Source organism: Nematolebias whitei, chromosome 12, assembly GCF_014905685.2.
Source record: "Nematolebias whitei isolate Nwh7 chromosome 12, NemWhi1, whole genome shotgun sequence".
NCBI classification, from domain to species: Eukaryota; Metazoa; Chordata; class Actinopteri; order Cyprinodontiformes; family Rivulidae; genus Nematolebias; species Nematolebias whitei.
The window spans coordinates 28,017,946-28,043,823 of NC_056509.1; the positions used below are offsets into that span (position 1 = coordinate 28,017,946).

A 25,878-nucleotide genomic window follows, 5' to 3' on the forward strand; every position below is an offset into this window, starting at 1 on the left:
AAAATCAATCACCATCTGTCCCTCCTGGTTTCTTTCCTTCACACCAAACCTACCCATCACTTCCTCATCCCCCCTGTTTTCTTCACCAACATGTCCATTCAGGTTGGCTCTGATCACCACTCTCTCTACCCTGGGAATACTCTCCATATCTTATCACTTCATTCAGATCCTTTCAAAATTTACATTTTTCCTCCACATCACATCCAAACTGTGGAGTATATACTGACAACATTTCACATCAGACCTTCTACTTCTACCTTCAGGCACATCACCCTATCTGACACTTGTTTCACCTCTACTACATTTTTGTTATCTCCTCTTTGAAGATCACCCCTACTCCACTACTCTTTCGATCTACAACCCTGCCCCAATGCTGTGAGCCTTGCTGCCCTTCTGCTTGATCTCTTAGACACATAAAACAGTTACCTTCCTTCTCTGCATCATGTAAGCCAGCTCTCTGTCATTGTCCCCACATTGTGAGTTGCCACCCTCAGTCCAACATTCTTAACTTTCTCTTCTCCCTCTGTTTCCTGACAAAGGGAGAAGAAACTAACTACAGAACAGACTCATGTTCGGTCTGCTGTTTAATATACCGTATTATTTTACAGTACAGAATTAGTGTTTAGTGTATACACCTTAGATCTTTTAGTGTATCGTTTAGCATTCGTTTAGCATATATCTTAGTGTACTGTATATCTTAGATCCTTATTTTGCTATTTTTTTAGTGTAACTGGGACCTTGAGTACACAATTTTGTTCCACCTCATACCACATGTGATGTGAATGACAATAAAGAAACTTGAACTTGAAATACATACACCAGCTTGTGCTCCCTAGTGGCTGGTTGAATTTTTTTACGCCAGATGCCCTTCCTGACGCAACCTGGGCTGCAAAATTACCGGATTATAAGACCATGGCACTGACCAGCAAGCTACCACAGCCCCCCTGTTGTATTGCGTAAGACCAATAGGTATTTTTCCTTCAACACCAGTGGATGAACTGCTTCACGTACTTAAATGTGTTTGATCACTCATGTCTTATTTCCTCATTTACACGTAAAGACTGAAAGATTTTCAACATTTAAAACCTATGCATAGCTTTTCCAAAAGTTTACCTGACATTGTATTTGTGTGGATGATATTTTAAAATAAATATAAGCAGCCACTTAAGTCACAGAGTAATAAATACATATGTGAGGTAGGTTAAATGTAGATGGGAAAGGGATCATGGGGGGAAGTTGCTGCTTTATGGGAACAGCTGAGGTGTCACTGCAGGGTGTTCCCTGGCTGTTTCACACCTACAGACGTATTGTCCTTTCAGAGAGCTACTCTACACAGCAGGACAATCCCTCGCTTCGTGAATTTCACACCCTTCTTATTTTGTTGACCCCCATGGAGCAAAGTTCACACACAGGTATGAGTGTTGTTGCAGATGGTTCTGAAGTTACACCCAAAAACACCCAGAAAACTGTGTAAAAGAGAAAAAATGTACACACGTAAAAAAAACAAAGAGGCTCATTTAAAAATGAATGCTGACAAGAAGTTGCTGGCTGCAGGTTTCTAGAAAAATAGATCAACTTCAGAGTCCACAAGTAGAAAATTTTACTTACAAAAAAACAATATGTTTTGTTAGACTTAAAAATAGTTCCAGCACTGTTTGGGTGACATCTGGCATCATCATTAATTTTTCTTTGGAATATAACTGAGCTATACATTTGCTGATGAGAATCTGCAGTTAACAAGAAGCAAAATGCAAAAAATGAATTTTGAGCTCGATTTGAAGCTGGAGAGGCCATTGTGGTAAGGACGTGGAATTTCTTGTCTCAACTAGGAGAGTGGCCATCAATCACAGTTCCCACTGCACACATGATGGACTTCCTGGCATTTCAAGCTTTATTTATACAATTTTGTCAACCAGCACCCAACAAAATGTTGGCTTTTTTTCTGGTTGCAATTTTATTAATCATTTCTGGTTGGTTGACACTCACAGGCACTGTTTAGCACTGAGAAGGAACCGTTTTCTTTAAAAATCCATCATCTTCCACTTGTTCCCATGCAGTTTGAGCAGGGAGGACATCTCTTTCCACAGCCGCCTCTTCTGGGAGGACTCCAGTGTAAAGTTGCATTTGGGCCTAAAAAATCCAACCCGACCTGAGCCTGTAGCCATTTTGTCCGAGACCGACCCGACCAATTAACTGTAATTGCAGGCCTGAACCTGAACCCCCACACCCCGACTTTTTAAAATTTAAATTAAGCTTTTACTGTTTTTGTAAGCAAATGATAATTTAAAAAATGTATTTCAAAGAAAGGAAGATATAAGATTTCTTGTTTATTAACAAATCACAAAAATGTATATTAACATACAAAACGACTAGCCTAAAAAAAAATCAACTCTAAAAATAGGCTGTTATACAGATGAATAAAAATATATTTAGAGCAAAATTATTTGGAAAATGGAACAAGACTATTTTAATTAAATGTGCTGATCGCGTCGGCTTTTGGAGCTTCAGATGCTGCAACTTCCTTCACCGCAGATGACGGCAGGGTGTGGAGTGGGACGCGCGCGGCCGATCTGGTGATCCATCTGGCCAGTCAGCTGATGTGACGATCAATGATCCATCTGAAGCTTAACAGGACCTTTTTTTTTTTTTTACCCGTTTCAATCGGCCAGTCAGCGGACGCACGCGGCCGATGATCCGGTTGTCCATCAGAAGCTTAAGACTTTTTTTTACCTCTTTCAACCGGCCTGAGCGTGTACCTGACCTGACACACATCAGCAGGTTTCACTGTGCTGGCTTTGTAGTTAGTTCCCCTATTTTTATATTTTGTTTAATACTTTCCAGCTCCATTATGTCACTTGTTGTGGGTCAATTGCACATCCTCAGATGTGTGATAAAAGCAGGGCGGGTAGGGCCACATGCACAATTATTGCGCAATGCGCCAGCGTTACTCTCTTTTCACAGTCCGATTACTTTGTAAATTCTGCACCTTATTTTATTTATGTCTCATTCTCATCAATTAAACTTACTGCCTCCTCCTCAACAAGTATACACAGTTGTATATTGTGCATTCGTATTTAGTTTTCTTTGCGCTGTATATTCGTAAAACCACATCAAAAGTCTCAGACCGACCCGGCACACCCATCAAGCACATCATTTTGGCCCGAGTTAGAAATCGCAGCTCCACTCCAGTGTTCCCAGGTCTCTCCAATGTGTCCTAGGTCTTCTGTGGTCTCCTTCCAGCTGGACATCTCATCCTGGGGGCAACTTTACCATTTGACAGAACCACTTCACCTGGCTCCTCTCGATGTGGAGGAGCAGCGGCTAAACTCCTGAGCTGTTCCTGGATAACTGAACTTCTTATACCCCCATCTTTCTTTATTGTATGCATTAATTAATAAAACAATGTCTATATTTAATTGTAATTTCATTTCAGATTAAAATTAGTCTTTTGAGTTACTGATACATTTGCTTTAAACATATTTGTGTTGCTCACTGCAAACTCGTTGACCTCGAATACACAATTTCGCTCCACCTCACGTGATGCGAATGACAATAGTTTCCTTATAATTATCCCTTTACAATTCCCAACTCAATCTGATATAACTTGATGACTATGACTGACAGATAAAGCTATAAATAAGCATAATTAAATAAATAAAAAACCTACAAAAGATCCCAGATGGAGCTCTTTAATTTGGTCTGAGACATCAAACAACTCCACACAAACATGTCGGTTTAATCACAGTAACATGGCAGACTTCTGAGGGAACTTTACCAACTGCTTCTATGGAAATTAAACAATCGTTTTCAAAGTGAGTAAAAAATATATTGCATTAAAGGCCTTGTATTTCTTAGAACTGATACCTTGTGCCACATTTTATGCAAGAAAGTTAAACTACAATCATCTTATGCTGAGAAGGGACTGAAAAAAGTTTTAGTCAATCGTTATGATGTTATGCACAATCTCGTGTACGTTTGTGAAATATTGCGAGATGTGTTAGCACTTGGAGCATGTGTTGGAAATGACCTCAGCAAATTTGCGCTTAACTATAAAATTGACTTGGTTATGTTTTGGTGTAGGCTAATGACATTTTGCTGTGGTTCAGGAGAGATTTTACTATGTTTTTGAGAGAGAAGGGGGAAGGGACACACACACACGCAAAGATTTTTTACAAATCTGTATTTACTAGTTTCATTTTAAAGTGTAGTGCTGCCCCCTACTGATGAAAAAAGGTGGTGAAACAATTATTTTTTCATAATAGAAATATACAAACTGTTTACAGAACAAATAAATTAGCTTAACCAATCTATTCTAACAGAAATAAGAAAATAGATGTAATTTTATTCTAAACCCAGAGACAGTTTACTTAAGTAAAAATTAGGGCGAATTTCTAAAACTAACTTAGATAACTACAGTATAGGATAAAGTAAAACATTAAAAGTGTAATATATATATGGCAAAATATTAAATTATCTTTAGTTAGTGTAGGCATTAATAAAAGTGTGAAAAGGATAATAAAAACATGACCAAAATATGAAATCGAATACAGTATACAGTAATGGGACAAAACTGTTTTGCCTTTAAGCATTTTAAAAATGGCCTAAAATATTTACAGCACATTGTTCAGGAGGTGGCGTTGTACAACTTGAGAGTCATTGGCACTTTGAAAGAATCTCCTGGCAGCTTTTGTACACCTTCACCAAGCAGTTGAGTCTCGGCTTTGAGCTCTGAAAATAATAACGCCAAAATAAGGATGTTCACGAAAACAATTTCAAATAAATTACAGTATACATTAACAGGCTTTAAGAAGAAAAATGGAATAGTAAAACTTAAAAAAAACAAACAAAGCCTTTTTAGTGATGTGGCTGAAAATGGAGTTCATAATCACCTGAAATAATGGCACCACACCAGACACTCCATTAGGCTCTGACTGGTCCTTCATCAGCACACACAGATAGTAGATGATCTGATGCTGAAGTAAATGCATTTAGTTTCAATTCAAATTTGCACGCTCGTGTAAGAAATGTATAGGTGCGTATGTACCATGTAAATAGCTTCATTTATGACAATATCTTTGATCTTGCTCATCTCAATGAAAGTAGTGACCTCACGACCTGAGGCGTATGTGGAGGACACCTGGATGCCTAAAGAGCCTATGACAAGCAGGGACTCGTGGTCCACCTTCACAAAGTGGATGTGGAGCATCATGCCTGCGAGCGTGATGAGGATAGCACTGGAGAGAACTGCCGTGTTCTGCAAAGAAAGGAAGACATTTATATGCAGGTTTTGGGAAGTGTTTAAACGACTGTTTACAACATATTAAAAGGAAATTCTGATCATTTACATGTATAGTGCACCAATTTTTATTGCATACAAGTATGGCATTTAAACTATGTTGCAGTATCATTTTATTTGGCTAACAACAAAAACTCCACCAGTCAGCAGTCATCTATAATTACTATCACAATCAAACACATTAGAGTCACATTAACACTATCAAAAAAGTGTTTTCACTGATGTAACAAACATCCATTATAGTGCACTCTCAAATAACATAGGTCTGGCTAGTTTTGAGAAATAACTAAATTGTAGCAATTGTGTAAATTACCTCTGTGAAGAAGAACACTGCATAAGCTATAAGCCACACAGAACAGGTGTACACCATCACCTTCCCAATGGACACTTTAGGGGAGCTAACAGTGAACTCCCTGCAAAAGCTGGAGTGGCTCTGACAATCCAGAGTAATCGGTTTGCTACTTATACTAGCGAAGGCTTCGTCTTCCATTGAGCAAGACCCAGATGCTGATAAAGTGACGAAGACAACGAGAGTTACGGAGTTAGCAGCAGTGAGCTAACGTAGGCTAACTGCTGTAAATAGAGGTCAGCGGCAACATCTGAAGACGGAGGGTAATAGAAGACCAGCGAAGAGGAAAAAATAATATATACCAGCTGTCTTACTGCTGTTATAAATAATTTAAAAAAAAACAACATAAATACAACAACTCCTGAATGTAACAAAGTATCAAAGAAATAGCCACTTAGGTTTGTTAGTTTTTGTCACCAGTGCATCCAGAGCTGAACTAGAGCTTCAACAAATGTGACTGACAAATACGAGATTTTTATAAAGTTAATCACAAAAAGATACTCTAAGATACTTTTTACATTATAATAAAATATTCAGGTTGATTTGCTACGGGTTTATTTTATATTTTTGACAAGATTTGTTTAAAACTCAATGCTTGTTTCCGTCTAATTAAATGGATCGGCACACGCTGGTGAACACACCAAACAAACTCTTACTGCAGCAAAGCATTATGGGAAATTGTTTGTTGCTAGTGGATCGCCACTCTACTGTATTACTGTATTTAATTTGTTTACTTTTAAATTTTTTGTCAGAAAAGAAAAATAATAATAACTGTTATTATTATTATTATTAATAATAATTTTACAAATTAACACTTGATAATTCGAACGTATATTGAATGTTGCGTAATGGTCTAATGAACAAATTCTGGACATTTTTAAATATAAAAATCTAATATTTGTTTAATAATTATGACTTATTATGGCTTTTTCTTTACAGCAAATTTAAAATTTCACCTCTATTTCGTAATTACACTCATTATGGTACTACTACATTTCCCAGAATGCTTTGCGAAGCAATGACTTTTCACCCGTGGACAAAAACAAGCCGATCAGCTGCAACAACAACTACCAGGAGCTGCTGATACAGCCGGTGTTGGCTAACTTTCTCCCTGCTGTTAGCTTGAGTATGTGGCACTCGGCAGTATGGTCTTAGACAGTAAACTTGTCCAGTTCTAGAGAGAAGACGTCTTCTCGGGAAGGATTTGTCTCGGATTGGTGGCAGCAGCGCTAGTACCAGGTCAGTGGACCGAAATCAGTGTTTGTTTTTGTTGAATTGGTCTCTTTGTGTGATAGCCTGTTAGCTGCTGGTTGTTTATTATTCGTGGTGTGTTTACGGGCGTTATGACCAGCACAGAAGGCTACAACTAGAAGCCTAGCATTGTAAAAATGTTGTAAAAAAGTTTAAAAACTAAGACGATAAACGCATTTTTAATGTAAATGCACTAAAAGTAACAAAGAATAGTTCAGGCAGGTGTGTTGGAGGACTTGTTAAACTGCAGTGGGAAGTGATTTTTGTTTAGAACTCTTTACATTCGCCTCTGCTTTGCGTCCGCATGTCACAGTTTGTTGGTGTCAAAGTGACCTGTTTGACCTTTCAGGTTCAACATGAGTGGTCAGAGTCCAGCTGTGGATAAAGGGATGAACACAGTCCTGGTTTGTCAGGAGAGCTACGCCTGCGGAGGTTCAGACGAGGCTGCGTTCGAATGCGACGAATGCGGCAGCTTGCAGTGTGCCCGCTGCGAACTGGAGCTCCATCGCCAGGAGCGCATGAAGAACCACGAACGGGTTCGGATCACGACGGGCCACGTCCCCTTCTGCGACTCGTGTAAAGGTGACAACAGCTGCGTCGTCAGACTCCGAGCGGTGGTGCGCTGCCAGGGCTGCAAGATCAACCTGTGTTTAGACTGCCAGAAACGCACCCACAGTGGGGTCAACAAGAGGAAGCACCCTCTGACGGTGTACCCCCCCACCAAAGCTGCTCAGGAGAGCAGTGCTGAGGAGATGGAGATGGAGATCCTCAAATCCAAGCTGGAGAAGGTGTTCAGCTTTCTTTTAGTTGACGAGAGGGAGGAGATGAAGGTAGTTCTCTAAAAACAAATCAAACCTTACAGCTTCTGTTTAAAGATTTGTTGTTCTGAGAAGATGTCTTTGATTTTCAGGTGAAGGATGAAGAGGATTTCGTCCTCAGGCTGGGCTGCAGTCCTGATGAGCTCCTCAAGGTGGTCTCCATCTTTGGCAACACCGGGGAAGGCAAATCCCACACTCTGAACCACACCTTCTTTCTGGGAAGAGAAGTGTTCAAGACCTCCCCCACCCAGGAGTCCTGCACTGTGGGTGTTTGGTCGGCTTTGGACCCTCTGCATCGGGTCATTGTCATCGACACTGAGGGGTTGCTTGGGGCTGGTATGGACAAATAATCGATTAGCTCAATATTATAACAAAAACGGCACAGTTGACATTCCTTTACTCTCCTCATTTTCATTTGTTTGACTCGTCAGGAGCCAATCAGGGCCAGCGAACACGGCTTCTCCTTAAAGTCCTGGCTATCTCTGACGTGATTATCTACCGGACGCACGCCGACCGTCTCCACGATGATCTCTTCAAGTTCCTCGGTGACGCATCTGACGCCTACTTAAAGCATTTCACCAGGGAGCTGAAGGCGACCACCACCCGCTGTGGTCTGGACGTTCCTTTGTCTACCCTGGGCCCCACGGTTATAATTTTCCACGAGACCGTCCACACCAAGCTCCTAGGATCAGGTTTGAACCCTGTTTCTGCTCCAAACCTTGTTCAGATGTATTTAGCAACATTAGAGTAGAATTGAATGGTCTTCGTGAGAGCCTTACACTCTGTCTGAATACGCTATCCAAACTTAGACAAACCCTCGGAATCGTCCGAGCGTCTGCTCCAGGAGCGTTTCAGGAAACTGGGCTTGTTTCCAGAAGCGTTCAGCTCCATTCAGTACCGTGGGACTCGGACCTACAACCCTCCCACGGACTTTAGCGGTTTGCTGCGCAGCCTGGAGCACCAGCTGGATAACAACACCACCCGATCGCCACGCTCGGCTAGCGTCATCTATAAGGCCCTGCAGGTGGGGATGCTAATCTGCAGGAATGTGTGCATAGTCATATTTCCGGGCTTTAAAAAACGTGATGCAGCATAAATAATTTCATGTTTTTTTTGTTTTTTTTTGTCTAAGCGTAAAGCTACAATGAGTTAATTTAAATGTTACTGAATCTTTCAGGCTTTAAGCGAACGTTTCAACGGAGAGATTCCAGATGAGCACATGACCAGTAACTCCTTCTTTCCAGATGAGTACTTCACCTGCTCCAGTATCTGCCTCAGCTGTGGGTACGTGTCTCGTTGCTCACTGCAACAAATCGGCAACTGGTACAACAGAGTTCACATTGGCTTCTTGTGGAAACAACTTCAGACTTCCACCTGCTTAATTTATTAAGAAATACAGTAGTCCCTCGATACTTAGCGGTTCGACTTTTGCGGGTTTTCAACGCAAGAGTGTACACAACACACGATTGGTGATGGGGGAAGACAGACCCCACCCCCAGCAGAGACACACAACAGGCGGGCGCACAACCTGTCATGTGTATTTGCTCTGCTGTGACAGCCTCAGACAGTGAAAGGAGGGGGTGGGGTCTTTCCCCATCACTACTGCTCAGAGAGCTTCAGTGAGGCGGATACTTGAGTGAGCGGCATGGATTGTTTATTTAAAATAAATCAAGCGTGATCCGAACTGAGCCTTTGGTCCAGCTCCTCGGCAATCACTGAGCGGGCCAGGCCACCGGGAAATGTCCTGGTGCTCCTGATGGCCAATCTCCCCCCTGGCATTGGCTCAGTAACTGTAGCATCAGTCTGTCTGTTCCCTTTCGCTGTGCTCTTATAGAGCGTTTAGAGCAGGGGTTCTCAAAATTTAGTGTTCAGGGACCCCTTACACGGAAGAAAAAGTTTCAGGGAGTCCCTCATAGCCCTCATGTTTATTAAATAATTTTCTTCATTCTGTCTCTTAAATGCAATGGAAATATTTATGTAACATAAATACTTAAGACCTGTTCTTTAATAGTGTTAGTACAAGTTTTATATTTTTTAACATGGGGTGTTTTTCATTCAAGACACACTTAATTAACAAAGTTTTTAATTTCAACTTCCAAACATTACATTTTGGAGAAAATTAAAAGTATCAAAAACCACTTTAAAACTTTACCTCTTCACATAATGAACATAATAAATGTACTGACACTTCTTCAAATTATTACAGAAACTCTTTACATAAAACTGAACAGAATCATAACAGCAGTAGTCAGACCAAGTAGCAGAGTTTATAAACGGATCCATGCTGGAATACAAATAGCTGGCGGGGTGGTGGTGCAGGGGGTCTGGGGTCCTCCCCCAGAAAATTTTGAATAAAGTATATGCGATTTCCTGCATTTTGGTGTTTTAACGGGTTGTTAAACATATACGTGCTTATAAAAATAAAATTGGCGGACCCCCGAGCACTGGTTCGCAGACCCCCGGGGGTCCAGGGTCCAGTTTGAGAACCACTGGCTTAGAGAGTTTAGAACATTGTAAGAGTATGGGAAGGGTTTATAAAGCCTTAAAATATATATAAATACTAAAATAAATATAATGTCTTCGCAGATTTTCACCTATCGCGGGGGTTTCTGGAACGTAACCCCCACGATAAGTGAGGGACTACTGTAATTGTAGAATCACTCATGATGGCCCATTAAACAGCTTCTGAGTCAGTTGAAAATACTATCCAAACATTCTAACAAGCTCTGATCTCCGTCCTGCAGGTCGGGCTGCAAAAGAAGCATGAATCATCTGAAAGAAGGAGCTGACCATGAAGCCAAACATCGTTGCCGCTACTCTGCTCAATATGACAATCGCATCTACACATGCAAGGCAAGTAGAAGCAGCGCACATGCATGGGCTGAAGCCTGCCTGGTTTACATGAGATTCTGGTTGTGCTGAATCACGCAGGCGTGCTACGAGGGAGGAAAGGAGGTCATAGTGGTTCCCAAAACGACGGCCTCCTCTGACTCACCGTGGTTTGGTTTGGCTATCTACGCTTGGTCGGGGTGAGTCCACAGACCTGTTTTAAAGAAAGTTGGCGTAAATTAATATTAGCTAGCATTGTATCGACCGTTCCGTTTGTTAAACTTGAAGTGGTTGCCAAATCTACGTAGTTATGGGACAAAACTGTGAGTTTCACGGATGTTTTGGTGCTGAAACTGAGAGGACTGTTGTTTTTGTCCAGATATGTGATTGAGTGTCCCAACTGTGGCGTCATCTACCGGAGCAGACAGTATTGGTACGGAAACCAGGACCCGGTGGAAACCGTGGTTCGGACTGAGATCCAGCACATCTGGCCAGGGGTAAACCCTAAGTGGAAAGACTTGAATGAGATTTTGTTAAAACGAGTCGGTAAACTAAAAATAAAGGCTAAGAGTTCAAAGTCTCCTAGTAAGAAAAAAGTTCATTTCAGTATTTATGTCCGTATTTGGCAACGTTAGGCCGCCTTGCATGAATCCATAACAGAACTGTGCTGTTAATGTGTATTTTTACATCATTGTACTCGCGATTTGTTTTCAGTCTGATGGGTTTTTGAAGGACAACAACAACGCAGCTCAGAGGTTGCTGGATGGTGTCAAATACATTTCTCAGTCTGTGTCTGAGCTCAGCGTCAAACCTGCCAAGACCGTCACTTCCTGGCTCACCGATCAGATCGCTCCCACCTACTGGAGACCCAACTCTCTCATCCTGGTACAAAACCGTACAAGATTACAAGTAATCTTATAGTAGATGAATTATTTAGTGTGTATGTAGAGCAGCTTGTGGTATCTGGCTGTAACACCCGTTTGTTTTCTTTTTTTTTTGTCTTTTACAGAAGTGTCATAAATGCGAGGAAGACTTTCAGCCCAACGACACCAAGCACCACTGCCGGGCCTGTGGAGAGGGTTTCTGTGACGCCTGCTCCTCCAAAACCCGTCCGGTCCCAGAGAGGGGCTGGGGCCTCGCGCCTGTCAGAGTGTGCGACTCGTGTTTCCGCAACAGGGAAATTTCTACAGGTATACAAATGAATCCTTGTTTGTAAATGAAGCCCAGACTAGCTGTGCATAGAGAGATTCAATGACATGTCATGATCCACAGTGTGAAAAGCTTTAAACGGGTCTAAGTAAAGTGCAGCGCAATAATCCTTAGCGTCCAATGCTGCAACGACGTCATTAAAAACCTTCAGTGAAGCAGTGCTGTGCTGTTTCCTGAAACCAGATTGATGGAGAGGTAAGATGTTAAATGAGTCCAAATACTTCTTGACTTGTGTATTTATCAATTTCTCTAAAACCTTATCAAAAATAAAGAGTTTAGAGATTGGTCGCAAGTTGTTCAGTGTAGCGGGGTCTCCTCCCTTCAGTAAAGGTAGAACAAAACCTGTTTTCCAAGCATTTGGAACAGTATTTTGGCTCATGGACAGATAAAGATGTGGGACACCCGTTCACCGATGTGCGTAAAGGCTGAAAAATGTGAGTTCTGCATTACATCATCGTTCCGAAGATGCATCTTCGAGAGCGGATGGGTGAAGTCTGATCTAGGCAAGATAAAGGCAGTTTCTGAATGGTCGATTCCAACACACAAACAACTTCAACTTTTCCTTGGATTTGCTAATTTGTACTGACTGTATGTCAATAACTAGTCAGACGACCATACACAACTCACTTCTGTCCATCATCCCTTCTCTCTTTAGACTTTGTGTATAGTTTTCTGTTATGTTTCATGAGATTGAGTTGGATTTGATGCTTTCCTCTTGTAGAGTTACTGGATGCTGCCTTAGAAGAAGAAGGAGGCACCCTGATAGCCAGGAAGGTCGGGGAGGCCGTTCAGAACACCTTGGGTGCCGTCGTTGGTGCCATTGACATACCGCTTGGTGAGCATTACACGTGACCGCACAACAAAAACAACCCAAGAATAAATGTTGGATAAAAATATCCTCCGTTCATTTTACTTTCTCAAAGAAGCCACAATCGAGGACGTGAGAAGATTTTTAATCAGTTTTACTTGCAAGAGCAGACTCACCGCAGGTTACACAGATGTACAGAAGTTCTACATACATGGAGCCCAGTCACGTGAATCTGCCACGGACAGTGTGTGAGAATTGTTTTTATAATCTTATCAGCTCCCGGCTCACAGGCAGACACGGATGACCTCGGCCACCCAGCTGCACATGCAGGATCAAATCAGCTCCTCGTGCAGCTCTCTCTGAGAGAGAAAAGATCTCTCTGGTAGCTCAATCCTCTGACAGTAAATAAATAAAAAAGTTTATAAGTCTCTTATTTCATGTGTTTTCAGGCCTGGTAAAGGACGCAGCTCGTCCAGCTTACTGGGTCCCCGATCAGGACATCCACTCCTGCTGCGAGTGCCAAAAGGAGTTCAAGCCCCGCCTGTCCATCCACCACTGCCGCGCCTGCGGCCAGGGCGTGTGTGGCGACTGCTCTCAGGAACGCCGCCCCGTGCCGTCCCGCGGCTGGGACCACCCGGTGCGGGTCTGCAACGGCTGCAGCCAGAAATCCGGGGAGCTCTAGCAACGAGGGAAATCAGGAGTCGGAGCGGGAATGGTTTTTAAAATGCAAAACGCCAAGAAAACTGGAACATTAAAGCCAAGATAAAAGACGACCGGAGGTTTGTCTAGCTACAGTTTAGATGTTGGAAAGTTGGACTGAAGTTTGACTTCTTTGCAACACCGGCCTCGTGTCATTTCAGTTCCTTGATCACACCGAATACACACCGTCCAAGTGAAACTTGAATTTCAAAACACGCCTCTGTAGCTCTTTAGCCACTTCCCCACCGTCCCTTTGAGCATGGCACCTTTTGTGTCGTCACGCCTGTTTGCTTGGATCTCGTGATAATAACGGTGTCTATGGGAGGGCTGGATCTTACAGCGTGGACTGGTTTATTTGGAAAACATAGAACGTCAAAACGGTTGACATTTAATTTTCATCTTTCAGACGACGTTTCAGTAGTTTTCCACAACTTCATCTCTGCTAACATTAACTCTCTTGCTTTCATTGTGTCCAGAGAATACGGTTGCATCATTCCAATAATAAATCCTTATTAGGGAGCGATGGTGCAGAGGTTAGAGAAGGTGGGCCTGTGATCGGAAAGTCGCCGGTTTGACTCCCCGGACTGACAACATCAAAATGTAGGTGGAAAAGGTGAAACACCCACACCTACCTTAAGTGGCTCCGCTCTGGGCCCTTGAGCAAGGCCCTTAACCGCCACCATCTGCTCCCAATCTCCTGAAAATGAGTCCTCGTGACTCAATGAAACTACCTGTATAAATAACGGTTAAATAAAATGAAATATAAAAGAGTTATTACCAATTAAATAATTATCCCTTATACCTTTTGTAGTTTTGGACTTAGAAAAGTTCAATAAAGAGCCTTAATTTTGAAGTCATGGTAAATATATGTGGACAAAGTTTACTGTAAAAGGGACATTTGTATATTACCTCTTTTTATTTTAAAAGTAGAAACTTTTGACGACAGCAGCAGGGTTAAACTCAACAAGGACTGTTTTTATAGTGACTGGTTCACACGAGCATGAAGGTAGAGAACAGCCACCGTGTTTGAGGCTGGCCCCTCAAAACAGGAACTGGAGGAATTCACGTTTTAAATAAAGCGGCGTCTCGTTAGCTAAGAGCGTCGACTGCGCTGCGTGTTTCACGGCTGTGTTTTCAGATTATTACGACACATTCTGTGGTCGGGGTTTTCACTTTTTGTTAAATATCACTGTATGAGAGCTGGTTTGGACGTGAAGTTGACAAACAGGCCAGAGAACCATCAGGGAGACGACCTCTTTAGAATCGCATGAAGCCAGTCAGTGTTGTGTTCATGTTCCTTGTGTGTGTGTATTAAACTGCAGAAACTGGCCTGAACGTGTGTGATTTCAGAAGAAATGCGGAACAACTTGAGGCCAAGTTTTTAACTTTTTTTTTTTTTTATTATTGATTTGATGATTAAATAGATACATGTATTTACAAGCATTTTAAACCTGGATAAAACATCCTGGATTGAATTATAAATTAGCTGTTATTTGTAAGTACACTTCTAGAAGAATGCAGCACATCCTCATCATTTTTGCACAACTTTAAAAAAAAAAAAAAAAAAATTCCTGAGATGTAAAACGTCATTGAAGTTTGATTTTTTTTTTTCAAGTGGAAGTTTTAAATGAGTTTTCACCCTGAATGGTCACTTGGATGAATTCTTCAAGCAATAAAAGCGTTTCAAAGCTTCCTTTCTTGTTTTCTTAATCGGGGGGGGGGGGGGGGGGGGAACGAAGCGCAGGAACAAAAGAGCCATCCTAAAATTCTTTGGAGTCGAATACAAAACTGATAAACCACCTTCACCTTTGTCCTGAATGAATGGAACAGCTGTAGACCGTAAAACCAACAAATATTTAAGCTGATCAATGAAAGTAAAGGTATACAGTTGGATGCTTCAAACTCTGTAAAAATGAATGAAACAGAAGTTATTTTTTTAATCTCTATGGGAAAGGATTAGGGCCAAAGTGTTAATTTTCCCCTTCAGTATTCTGAGATTAGCCAGAATTCTGACTTTTTTTGCACCTCGCCACAACAAATGTAGCTGTAAATGGTAAATGGACTGTATTTATATAGCACCTGTCCATCTGATCAAGACACTCAAAGCACTTTACAACACAATCTGTGTCCTCATTTACCCATTCATACAGCACTCTACTAGATCTATACAAAGAATAATCAGAGCTTTATCACATTCATACACCGATGGGACACACATCGGAGGCAATGAGGGGTTCAGTGTCTTGCCCAGGGACACTTCAACATGCGACTGCTGGTGGAATCAAACCCCCAACTCTTGCATTGAACAACTGCTCTAACCACTCGGCCACAGGCGCCCCAAAAATCTAAAAAGTCAAATCTAAATTAAAAAACGGTGTGAGCATTTAAATGGAGCCAAATGAAACTTGGAGCCTAATTGCAACTAAAGTAGAACAAAGCATCAACGCTGCGAGATTTAGAAAACGAGGGCATAAATGAAAAAGATCAGTTTACAACATTTATTAACTTTGGTAGTGATTATTCTATTTTACATAGCTTGAACAACAAAACAAAAAAAAACAAGCATGGATAAATATTTAATTTTAGTCTGAGTGAATCACCTGCTGTGAATTTAGATAAGGAGTTAAAAAGCTAAACTCAAGTCAGTGTCGACCAGATGTGACCTTGAAAAATAGTCCATGTCGTCATTACAACCCGGCTGGACTACTGTAACGTGCTTAATGTTGTGGTTGGTCACGTTTCAAAACGCTGCAGCTCAACTATTAACAGGAACTCGTAGGTTTGAGCACATTTCACCAGTTTTGTCCTCCCTTCACTGGCTCCCTGTTCGTATCAGAATAGATTTTAAAAATCTCCTGTTGACCTTTAATTGCATTAATGGCCTTGCACCCTCGTACGTCTCGGACCTACTGCAACCATGTGTTCCTTCTCGGGTGCCGAGATCATCTGACCAGCTGTTTTTGGTTGTACCAAAAAATGCAGCTCAGAGATCGGGCTTTTTCAGTCGCGGGCCCTAAACTCTGGAACATTAGACAGGCCACTTCACTTCCTGTTTTTAAATCTCTTAAAAACGCACCTGTATTCACTGACGTTTAACACAGTGTGATTTGATTTAGTATTTCATGGTTTTATTGCGTTTTGATTTTTGATGCTTTTAATTACATCGTTATTTTCTTTTTAATTGCCTTGATCTTATTGTGAAGCACTTTGGCAACAGCTGCTGTTTTGAAATGTGCTTTATAAAAAAAAAAAAGTGACTTCAAATGTTTTCACATATATCTGCAGTAAGCTGTTCTTTCCACAACCCAACTTCAGACTCGCCACGTTTCTTTGACCTCCTAACGTTTTCCACATAGATAATTTAAAAAATTGTAGAAAAAAAAAGAAATATATATAGAAGCCCTGTTTTTGACAACCTGACTGCACCCTCAAATGAAACCTTCTACAACAAACCTTTGAATAAAATAACATCAAACGAGCAGCCGTTATCCCTCCCTCAGCTCTCCTTCCTGGTAGTCGGTGTTGTAAGGGTAGTAGTACAGGTCATGTTTGACGGCCATGAGCAGCCCGGGGAGCCCCATGCAGCCGCCCAGATTCGAGGAGAAGACCACGCTGGGGATCGCGTCGTTTGCAGCTGGATGGGGTGACGGGATGGTCCTGAGCAGATGAGCATCCGTTAGGCTCCAGATCCTTGTGTAGCAATCCTGACCCACTGCAAAACAAACGAGCTGCTCAGGTAAACGTGTCAAGTTTTGCATCCTTGTAGTGCGGGGGATTCTATCTTTTACCGGCTAACAGGAGTCCTTCGTGCTCGTTGACGTGGACGGGAAGGTAGGCGTGCTCGTTGTGATGCCCCTTGTACTCCTGCACCGGCTTTGTTACTCGCACATCCCACAGCTTGATCTGCAAGAGAATTCACTTATAGCCTCGTCACAAGTCCTACGCACCTATAAGTTTATATTAAAAACTGCTGCTTTGACCAAAATGTCACAGTTAAAAAAAAAAAGAAAAAGATGATCTGAGGTGAACCTGGCCCAGCATGTCCGCAGCCACCAGGTAGTTCTCATCCTGCAGAAGTCGAACGGAGGTGATGGCCGACTCGTGATGGAAGCGTTTGGCCTTCCAGCCGTGATCCCTGCGTACGCGCTGCCGCAGGTCCATGCTGAAAATCTCCCCTGATCGGCATCCGTTAAACAGGACGGGGACCTGGAAGGGTGAAGGTGTAACTCCAGAGAATGCAAACATCTAATACTCGACTGAAGAGACGAGCGTCTCACTCTGAGGGCAAAATGTTGAGCCAGAACGTCAGTGCCGACTCCGTACGTCTGCGTTCGTCCCGTCTCGGCATCTTTCAGAATGACTCTACGGGTCAGGCCTGCAAACAAATAGGACTATATTAGCACCGTATTTTCTGCCGTACATGTTGCACCGCCCTATAAGTCGCATCACTCCAAATATGTCTAATAAAGCGATTAAAAAAACACAAGTTGCATCTATTACGCGTCACCGCTGACGACCTGGAAACGTGGGCCGGTGTTGTGCCAAAAACCGAGTGGCTGCCAAATGGCGGCTGCGGGAGCGTGCACGGGAGGCCTTTAACAAGAACTTAACAAGATTAACACTTTAAAAATATATATTTGTTTGATCAAAATTATAGCAAAGATGTGTCTCAGTCTAACTTGTCCTTAATAAATGCACTTTGACGGTCAAATCAGCTGCATTTCAAAAGCCGATTCGTGGAAGGAGGAGCGCGCAGAGGGACGGCTCGCTGTGCATTTCTTCAAAAATTTAACAAGATAAGCACCTAAAACATTTATTTGTTTGCTCAACATTACAGTAAAGGTGTGTCTCAGTTGAACTTTTACTTAATAAATGCACTTCAGTGGTCAAATCAGCTGCATTTTGCCGGGGCGGTGCAGCAAAATGAAGCTGATTTGACGGTTGCTCCATCGAGCTGGATGACGGTGGCAGGCTATGTATGGCAAGCCAATTGCGTCATTAATAGCCATGTTTACCTATTACATGACACAATGGCATGCCATAGAACTCGAGTGCCATCTAGCGGTTGAAAATGGTAGTGTTCAATATTTTCAGTCAGAATGAATGAAAATGGTCATATTTCAGCCAAAAAATTGTTTTATAAATATGGGAAAAAAATCAAAACATAATAAGTTGCTTCGGTGTTTAAGTCACAGGGTATGCAAAAAAAAGTGACTTATAGGCCAAAAAATACGGTAACCTGCTTCTCTGTAAAACAGAAGAAACTCCAGCGGGTTTAGAAGTTTTTCTACAAGATAAAACTCACCGGTGCTGAAAGTCTTGTCAAACTGTGGATTGAGGCACCAAGCACAGGACCAGGCTGTGGAGATTTTAAAGCTGCACAGCATCCCAGGCTGATCTGAGGAAATCAAACGGAGGAACAGTCAGAAACAATGACCTGTCCGTACAAATATACATGCGCTTCTAATGCGGGAGTTTTAAAATCCCAGTCAGAAAATCTAAAGTATCAGACTAAACATGAAAAACCTTGATTGAAGTTGCTGAAGAGCGTAGCAGGAAGTAAACTAACGCAGCCGGGAGTGTCGGCAGCTCCCACCAGACACAGCCTAACGATCCGCTCAGTGAAGGAAAAACACAAGCCGTGATCACCGAACACAGAGATGATTTAAAAATGTTTACCAGAAGGAAGACGGTATGAATTTAAGTCATATTGCTCAGTCTGGACCCACAGTGTACAATAATGTAAACTAGAGAAATTACATTTCCTGTGAAAATGAAGTGGGAACGCTTATTGCAGAAGAACTTGCTGAAAAACAGCTGAAATTAGCTAAAAAAAAAAACATTCTGAAATGAAGCTGAAATGGAAGAACAAGCCTAAATTATCAGAAGAAAACAGAACACATATTTGCTGAATTAGGTTTAAATAAGCAGAAATGAGCACAAACTAGCTAAAAAAGCTAAAATTAGCAACAAAAAAATTACTGAAAAGTAGCTGAAAATGCAGAAAGAAACTTAAACTACCAGAAGGGAGTAGAAAGAGCTGAAATTAGCAAAAAAAAAAAAAGTGGAGTTAGCTGAAAAAATATAAAATTAGCAGAAAAACTGCTAAATAGTAGCTGAAATATCAAAAAAGTTGAAACTAGCAGAAAAAGCTGAAAGAAGCATAACAAGCTTACATTAGCTAAAAAGATACTGTAGCTGAAAAGCTATAAAAAAAAGCTTAAATTAGTAGAAGAACGCAGAACATGTTTAACCAATTTGGCAGAGAGAAGCAAAAATGAACACAAAAAAGTGGAATTTAAAAAAAAAAGCTGAAATTTGCAAAAACAGCTGAAAAGCAGCTAAAAAGGCAGAAAGAAGCTTACATTCCAACAAGAAAGTGGAAGGATCCCATTTTTACTGAATTAGGCTGAAAAAAGTTGAAAAGAGTGCAATAAATGTGGAATTAGCAGGAAAATATCAAATGAGCATAAAACAGGTAAATAGTAGATGAAATAGCACAAATAGCTGAAACGTGCAGAAATCATCTCAAAGGAGCACAAGAAGCTGAAATTAGCTGAAAAAAAGTTAAAATTTGCACAAGGACGCTGAACCAGAACAGAATGTGAAAGGAGCAGTAAAAGGTTGTAAACAGATCTAAAGATTTGAAGGATGTAAAACGAGCTCAATTCATTTTCTAAGAGAAAAAAAATGGCAGAAAAGTCTAAATATTTCAAAAAGCTAAAGTTGCATCAACACCAAAAGTCATAGCAGGACTGTCCTGAAAGAGCTGAACATTTTGTTATGATTTGTTGAAATCGCTTGAAAACTGTGGGATCGTTAAAAAAACATACGAAAGAAAAACGGATCACAACCGTGTGAATGCTTCATAAACATTTATAAACAAAGAGTTTTCAAATGAGTGACGCTGCAGAAGGATACAAAATGTGCGAGTCAGGGTAGTTGACCGAGGCCCAGCAGACAGAGTTCACCTGGAACACATTGAAGCAGTATTAGGACACAACTGATCACGTTTACCTAAACTAACATGGCTCCAAGGCAGCGCGCCGGACAGAAAAAAAAGAAGCACAAGAGCTGAATTCACATTCAACATAAAAGTGTGAACACGGGTGAAACGGTTCCACCTTGCGATTGGTGAAGTAGAGGTTATCGCACATTTCAGCGAGCAGAGAGCCCCGGCTGCTGCTGCTGAAGTTCATGATGCCGTACTGGCAGCCGCCGTGAGTGACGTCGTTGACCGTGAACACTCGCTCACTTGCCGAATCCCCCTGAGAAGGTTAGGATGAAAGGTTGGGATCAAGTTCTGCACATGGAGGTGCGTTTCTTTTTTTTTTTTAACGCTGGGGTGCCGCTGTGGGTCCTCACCACTAAGCGTCTGAAGTTGTGGGCGTTGGGGTTGCTGTCGTCCGTGATCTGAATCTCCAGCTTGTGGCGCCTCATGCAGCTGGCCTTCACCTCATGGATGAACCTGGAAACCAGAAAAAACAAGCAGTCATCGGTCTGTGTGGCTCTTTCAAAGATAATTTGCATCATCATTAGTTATTATGGACAAAGCTCTAAACACATTCCACTTTTAGAGTGACGTTACAGCCGAGGGAACTGCACTGGATGTGGGACACACAACATGTCCAGGATGGACACACAAACCTGCAGTAGGAGTTCTCCCGTAAGAGCCCAAGATGCCTCTTCTGCAGCAGCAGTGACGTGTTCAGCCCTGCTCTTGGTGCTTTCTAGGAAAAACAAAAAAACAAAAAAGGAAAACGTCAAATCCACTCACCTGAAATCCATCCAGGATTACAAAAATAATTTACAAGTTCAACACGGAGTGCTTAAAACAGACGCACTTTTCTTGGCTTTTCATCTTCTGTGAGCATCTCATGCCTCCGTTTCTCCCGTTCCTTCTTTAGCAGCTGCTCCCTGGTCAGAGGGTTACAGTTGTTGTGTCCGGGCAGCAGACGGAAGTAGCAGTTCTTCTCCGGGTCAAAGTAGAAACCTGGCAACTCTGTCAGAATGTAAAGCATTTAAAACATTTTGTTTTAACTTAATCCACACTCACGTCTCATCTGTGGTGAGAAAATGCAGGAGTACTTTGATGATGATTTGTAGTTTTATTGTCAGTATATGACCCAAGCATATGGCAAGTGGATTTATTGCTTATTTGGCTATCCAAAGCAGGTAACCACAAATCAGTTCATTCTAGATAAAATGAATATTTCTGCTATTCAAAATATTAGTTATCTAAAATGTTAATTAGACACAGGAAGAAAAGCCCTTCTAAAACTCTGAAATATGTTCTTTTTGACATGGAAGAACTAATTTATGAAGCTCTGCAATACTTATTCAGTGTAAACCAGTGGATCCCAAAGTTTTCTGACCCACAACAATGGTGGCAGAGACCCGCCTCGTCAACTGTCCCTGGTCAAAGTGTCGCTAATAAGTAAATTTAAAAAGAATGTATTTGTACTACAAACAGCCTCATCAACTATTAACAGTATTTTCACCATATTTAAGACTTCTACTTTATATATTTTTTGTAGCAATTATCAAAACATATGGCATTACCGGTAATATCAGTACTACCGGTAAACAGTATTTGATTTCTGGAAATCATCTCAAGATCCCTTACTGGGTGTGGCATGACCTACTGTGGAGTCCCAATCCCAACTTTGGAAAACACTGGTCTAAACAATACAGATTAAAATTAACACAAAAACTTTTTTACTTTTTACAACTTTTTACAACTTTTTTGTTGTGGAAATCTTAAAAATAAATAAATTACTCGTAGGGAGATTGGTTAAGATGTATTTACATACATTTAACTCTGACCAGTAATTAGGAGCAGTTAACTAGAAGGAACAATATTGTCAAGATCTCTTAAAAGTAATCAAGAGAGAAGTGCATGGTTCGTTTATATATTGCAACTGCTTGCCATACAGTGAGTCCACATACCAGGCAGTGTTGCCAGATAAGGCGGTTTTCATTCTGATTTTGCAGGTAAAAATTGCTTTGGGTGGGTGGGGATAATTTGGGCAGATTTGGAGTCAGATCGGAGGTTTTTGAGTTAACTTATTAAACACATTTCCAACAATCATTCATCATTATTTCATAGCAAAGCTTCCCTGAACGTTCTCCATGGGCCAGGGCGTTCACAACAGAGAACTGATGAGGCAGTTTCAGTGGACACCTCGTTGAGTGGGCCGACTCGTTGCAGCCGTACGTCGGAGCGGCCGCCATAATGGATGTGGCAGAACTGCCGGTCAACTGATAGAAGGAAATAGACTGAACTTCATAAAGCACCGTTCTAGAAAGTGTTTTATGTTAATGCCTGTCATTCACACACACTAATACATTTGGAAAACAAACAGGCACCAAAGATAACATTTATAACTTTTAAAGTGATTATTAAAAATGTTTACTCCTTAAATATTTAGGTTAAAGGTAAGCACTAAACCAACATATGTATTATTTTGAGTGTTTACAAATGTGTGTAACACTATGCCTGTGGTGATAAATATAGAAATATTCATATTGAACATTTAATCTGTGTCTACAATAACCAGATCCTGAAATGTGACATGTTGATTTTCTGAATAAAGAGCACTAACATTCACATTTGACTGATTTTGATCAATCACATCGATGAACATGTAAACACCAATATATCTTTGCAAGAGGTGGGGGGTATTGTGTGTATGTGTGTTCAAACAGTAAATATAACAATATCTTGATTGGGCTGGTTTTTGTGCCATCTGGCAACACTGATACCTGGTGCTGTATAGCTGGATGAGGAAAATGAGGCAGATTGGTTATCATAGCTCTGAGAAGCTCTGTTTGATGGCCCAGCTTCATTATGTTCATACCTGTGAACAGATCAAGAAAATAAAAGGGTTTGGGACATGCGATCATAAACATTGTATGAGACGTTCAATGTAATCACGACACATTTAATGTCCATGTGCCTCACATATAAATGATTACCACTGTTCGTCGCCTTGAAATGTCTGACGGTTGCTCCTGCGCCATCCACGGCGACGACGACCTTGTTTCCAGTTCCCTCTCTTCATCTCTCTTCTTGCCTCACACAGTCAGTTTTGTCACATTACTTTATCTGTCCTTTACTTTTGTGGAGGGAGGCGACGAGGTGCAACGTGTTAGCTAAGTTAGCAACGTGCTAGCTTCAGGCTTCTCAACGCGTGAAACCTGGATCATGGACTTTTCCAATGTACCCTTTACTGATTGTTCTGAAGTTTGATGAACACGGTTGAGGACGAACGAACTTTAAAACTTTTATTAAGCTAGTATATACGAATACGATCGTCAAATCCCTCGAGCTAAGTGTTTATCAATATTGTGGCGTTTGATGTGCCTCGGAAGTTAGAAAACGCCGCTTAAATGGCAACATTTTTTCCCTCAAATTGTCGTTTTTTTTTGGATTAGGAAAAAAAAAGAAACATTTTCTCCGAGTTTGCGTTACTGCTTATACAAATATCGATCAACAATAGTCAGTGCCCTCAAGAGGCACATAAATTAAATAAAACGCATAATTTGTACCTAAATAAATATTTTATTGTTACGCTTTTATTTAGCAAAAGTATCTTAACAATATTTTTTAGTTTGAAAACTATTTTAGACAAGTGAGCAGAAATAAAATCAATCAACTTTGATTTAATTTTTAAACATGTTTATGCGTTTGTTTTCCAATCCGTAAAAGAGTTTCTAGATGACAGCGAATGCAGCATTCAAGTCTCCCGCCTTTCACACGTTTCATTGGCTCATTTCTAACAACAAACTTATGACGTTTCAGGCTTTCATTGGTTGTTTTTACGTTTAACGAAATGCTGCATTTGCAGTCAATTGGTCAGTGTACTTTTGTCTTCCAGCTAGAATTTTTTTTTTTTTTTTGTAAAAGCCGTAAGAAGTCCAATTTTAATAATAGTATTTTTTGTCAAGTTTGACGTCCTATTTCAATATTAAACTAAATATAAAATCTAAGAATTATTGGACATTTATTTTTGCTTTTTAATCTTATTTGAATTTATTGGACAAACCTTAATCTGCCTTATTATTACGTATTTATTTACTAGGACATGTCACGTATATAAAAACTAATGAGAACTTTATTAATAGACGGGCAATACAACAAAGCACGGCGCACTTGTTCCTCCATGATTTTATGTATTCGTATTTCCGAGGGACATTGAACGCTGCATGTGTATCCTGTAAGAAATGATCTGCACAGTACATAAAAACAAAACATGGAATCTATAGATACAGGTCATTAATTCATTGCCTTAGAGTTATTAGATTATACATATAAAGACGAATTATTGCGGCAGTGAAGAAACAATAAAACACGCTGTTTGTAAAAATAATAATAATAATAATTAAATACCCCAATTAAGGTAATTTTGAAGCGGCATCAACTTTGTTCGGTGGGATGTTTCCAGCGGAGGGTCTGTTGACATATTTCACTGAAGCCACGCCCTAATGTCTTAATGCTGGTGTTGTATTGGTAGGAATCACAGAGAACAGGGCAGCATTGGTTGTTTTTCCTTTTTTTTTTCAAAGGGTCCCAAACTGCACACAGATTTAGATTATTGCGTTACATTCTTGCAGAAAGATGGCGACTGTCATTCATAATCCATTAAAATCGTGAGTATGATTTTTTTTCCTCCTCTTCTCTTCTCGGTGAAATGACCGCATCGCTTGATTGATCAGATGCAAGCACGCATGTATTAAAGTCATGTTTATTTCTGTAGCAGGGATGATGAATGTAATTTCTCGTGCACTTTCATTGATGATCAGGTATCGTTGCCTCCGTGCTGTGTTGTGCAGCAGCTGAAAAGCATGCAGAAAATGTCAAAGCGAACACTCCCTCTGTTTCCACCCGGACAGAAACTTGTTTTTTAGAAGTTTGCACATGGGAACTCCTGCGTGGAAATCCTCATGCAAACATCTCACTTATTTCAGATTGATTAAATTAGGAAACTGATGCATTCAAAGACATTTAATAAGATGTCACACATCGGATGCTGAGGGGACAAACCTCTGTGGAAGGGGTTTTCTCCTCCCATGGTAAATAACATTAAATTTGAGTTTGTGGACCACAGATATGTATGAATGGTCTCTTTTGTTCACGAGACTTTGTGCATTATTGATTGTGTGGAGACTGATTCAGCTTTCAGATGAGTGTTTTACATGTTTTTTGTAATTTATTATTTATTTTTCTGCAACTTACTTCTGCACATTTGGTGCTATTTTATCCCGCCATTCATCAAAATGTTCACCTCATCCAGGAGATGGATGCTGTGATTTCTATTTTTTACGTTTTATGATTTTCAAAATACTGTAGTTACTTTTAGACAAATTATGTATAGAAATTCGTTGAGATCTTTTCAGTTCCATTAAATACATTGTTCTCTTTGATATTTGCTTCTACAGGTTTTGTTGCTTTTAGCTTTTAGCTACATGCTGCTACGTTTGAACCTTTAATTAGCCTTTTGCTGTTTTTCGATTTCGCTAATGTTCTGCTACTTTTAGCTACATGCTGCTACATTAAACCTTTAACTAGGCTTTTGCCATTTTTATATTTTAGGCAATGCTCTGCTAGTTTTAGCTT

At 40.7% G+C, this 25,878-nt stretch overlaps 4 protein-coding genes across 4 annotated transcripts in view; 2 read left to right on the plus strand and 2 right to left on the minus strand.

Moving 5' to 3' along the window:
- Positions 1-4,482: 4,482 nt before the first annotated feature.
- pigh (phosphatidylinositol glycan anchor biosynthesis, class H) lies at positions 4,483-5,786 on the minus strand. Its single transcript, XM_037685363.1, has 4 exons — positions 5,610-5,786; positions 5,045-5,254; positions 4,890-4,973; positions 4,483-4,728 (listed from the first exon to the last, which is right to left on the minus strand). The coding sequence occupies exons 1-4, from the start codon at positions 5,784-5,786 to the stop codon at positions 4,654-4,656; spliced, it is 546 nt and encodes a 181-aa protein (XP_037541291.1). The 3' UTR covers positions 4,483-4,653.
- An 899-nt stretch (positions 5,787-6,685) lies between these two features.
- Positions 6,686-13,830, plus strand: zfyve1 (zinc finger, FYVE domain containing 1). Its single transcript, XM_037685362.1, has 13 exons — positions 6,686-6,884; positions 7,246-7,726; positions 7,807-8,050; positions 8,146-8,406; positions 8,524-8,738; positions 8,892-8,998; positions 10,459-10,567; positions 10,646-10,743; positions 10,923-11,040; positions 11,258-11,428; positions 11,553-11,733; positions 12,474-12,587; positions 13,010-13,830. The coding sequence occupies exons 2-13, from the start codon at positions 7,253-7,255 to the stop codon at positions 13,240-13,242; spliced, it is 2,325 nt and encodes a 774-aa protein (XP_037541290.1). The 5' UTR covers positions 6,686-6,884; positions 7,246-7,252; the 3' UTR covers positions 13,243-13,830.
- Positions 13,831-16,458: 2,628 nt separating this feature from the next.
- Positions 16,459-23,661, minus strand: wdr21 (WD repeat domain 21). The gene is made up of 13 exons (XM_037685364.1): positions 23,238-23,661; positions 23,025-23,119; positions 21,104-21,261; positions 20,907-20,989; positions 20,625-20,727; positions 20,384-20,527; positions 20,181-20,230; positions 18,786-18,865; positions 18,565-18,657; positions 17,537-17,634; positions 17,289-17,465; positions 17,048-17,162; positions 16,459-16,971 (listed from the first exon to the last, which is right to left on the minus strand). The coding sequence occupies exons 1-13, from the start codon at positions 23,321-23,323 to the stop codon at positions 16,745-16,747; spliced, it is 1,509 nt and encodes a 502-aa protein (XP_037541292.1). The 5' UTR covers positions 23,324-23,661; the 3' UTR covers positions 16,459-16,744.
- Positions 23,662-24,879: 1,218 nt separating this feature from the next.
- dpf3 (D4, zinc and double PHD fingers, family 3) overlaps positions 24,880-25,878 on the plus strand; it is a 36,097-nt gene continuing 35,098 nt past the window's right edge. The window contains exon 1 of the mRNA XM_037685365.1: positions 24,880-24,911. Coding sequence (XP_037541293.1) covers positions 24,880-24,911 — 32 coding nt within the window. The remainder of the gene's footprint in view (positions 24,912-25,878) is intronic.

Coding starts and splice junctions, on each gene's coding strand:
- pigh (XM_037685363.1), bottom strand. CDS start 5,786: ATGGAAGACGAAGCCTTCGCTAGTATAAGTAGCAAACCGATTACTCTG. Junction 4,974..5,044: donor TAAATGAAGCTATTTACATG/GTACATACGCAC, acceptor CATTTACTTCAG/CATCAGATCATCTACTATCT. Junction 4,729..4,889: donor GTGTGGTGCCATTATTTCAG/GTGATTATGAAC, acceptor TATTATTTTCAG/AGCTCAAAGCCGAGACTCAA.
- zfyve1 (XM_037685362.1), top strand. CDS start 7,253: ATGAGTGGTCAGAGTCCAGCTGTGGATAAAGGGATGAACACAGTCCTG. Junction 11,041..11,257: donor TCCAGCACATCTGGCCAGGG/GTAAACCCTAAG, acceptor ATTTGTTTTCAG/TCTGATGGGTTTTTGAAGGA. Junction 11,734..12,473: donor CAACAGGGAAATTTCTACAG/GTATACAAATGA, acceptor TTCCTCTTGTAG/AGTTACTGGATGCTGCCTTA.
- wdr21 (XM_037685364.1), bottom strand. CDS start 23,323: ATGAAGAGAGGGAACTGGAAACAAGGTCGTCGTCGCCGTGGATGGCGC. Junction 17,635..18,564: donor TGACAAGACTTTCAGCACCG/GTGAGTTTTATC, acceptor ATTTGTTTGCAG/GCCTGACCCGTAGAGTCATT. Junction 17,466..17,536: donor CTCAACATTTTGCCCTCAGA/GTGAGACGCTCG, acceptor TCACCCTTCCAG/GTCCCCGTCCTGTTTAACGG.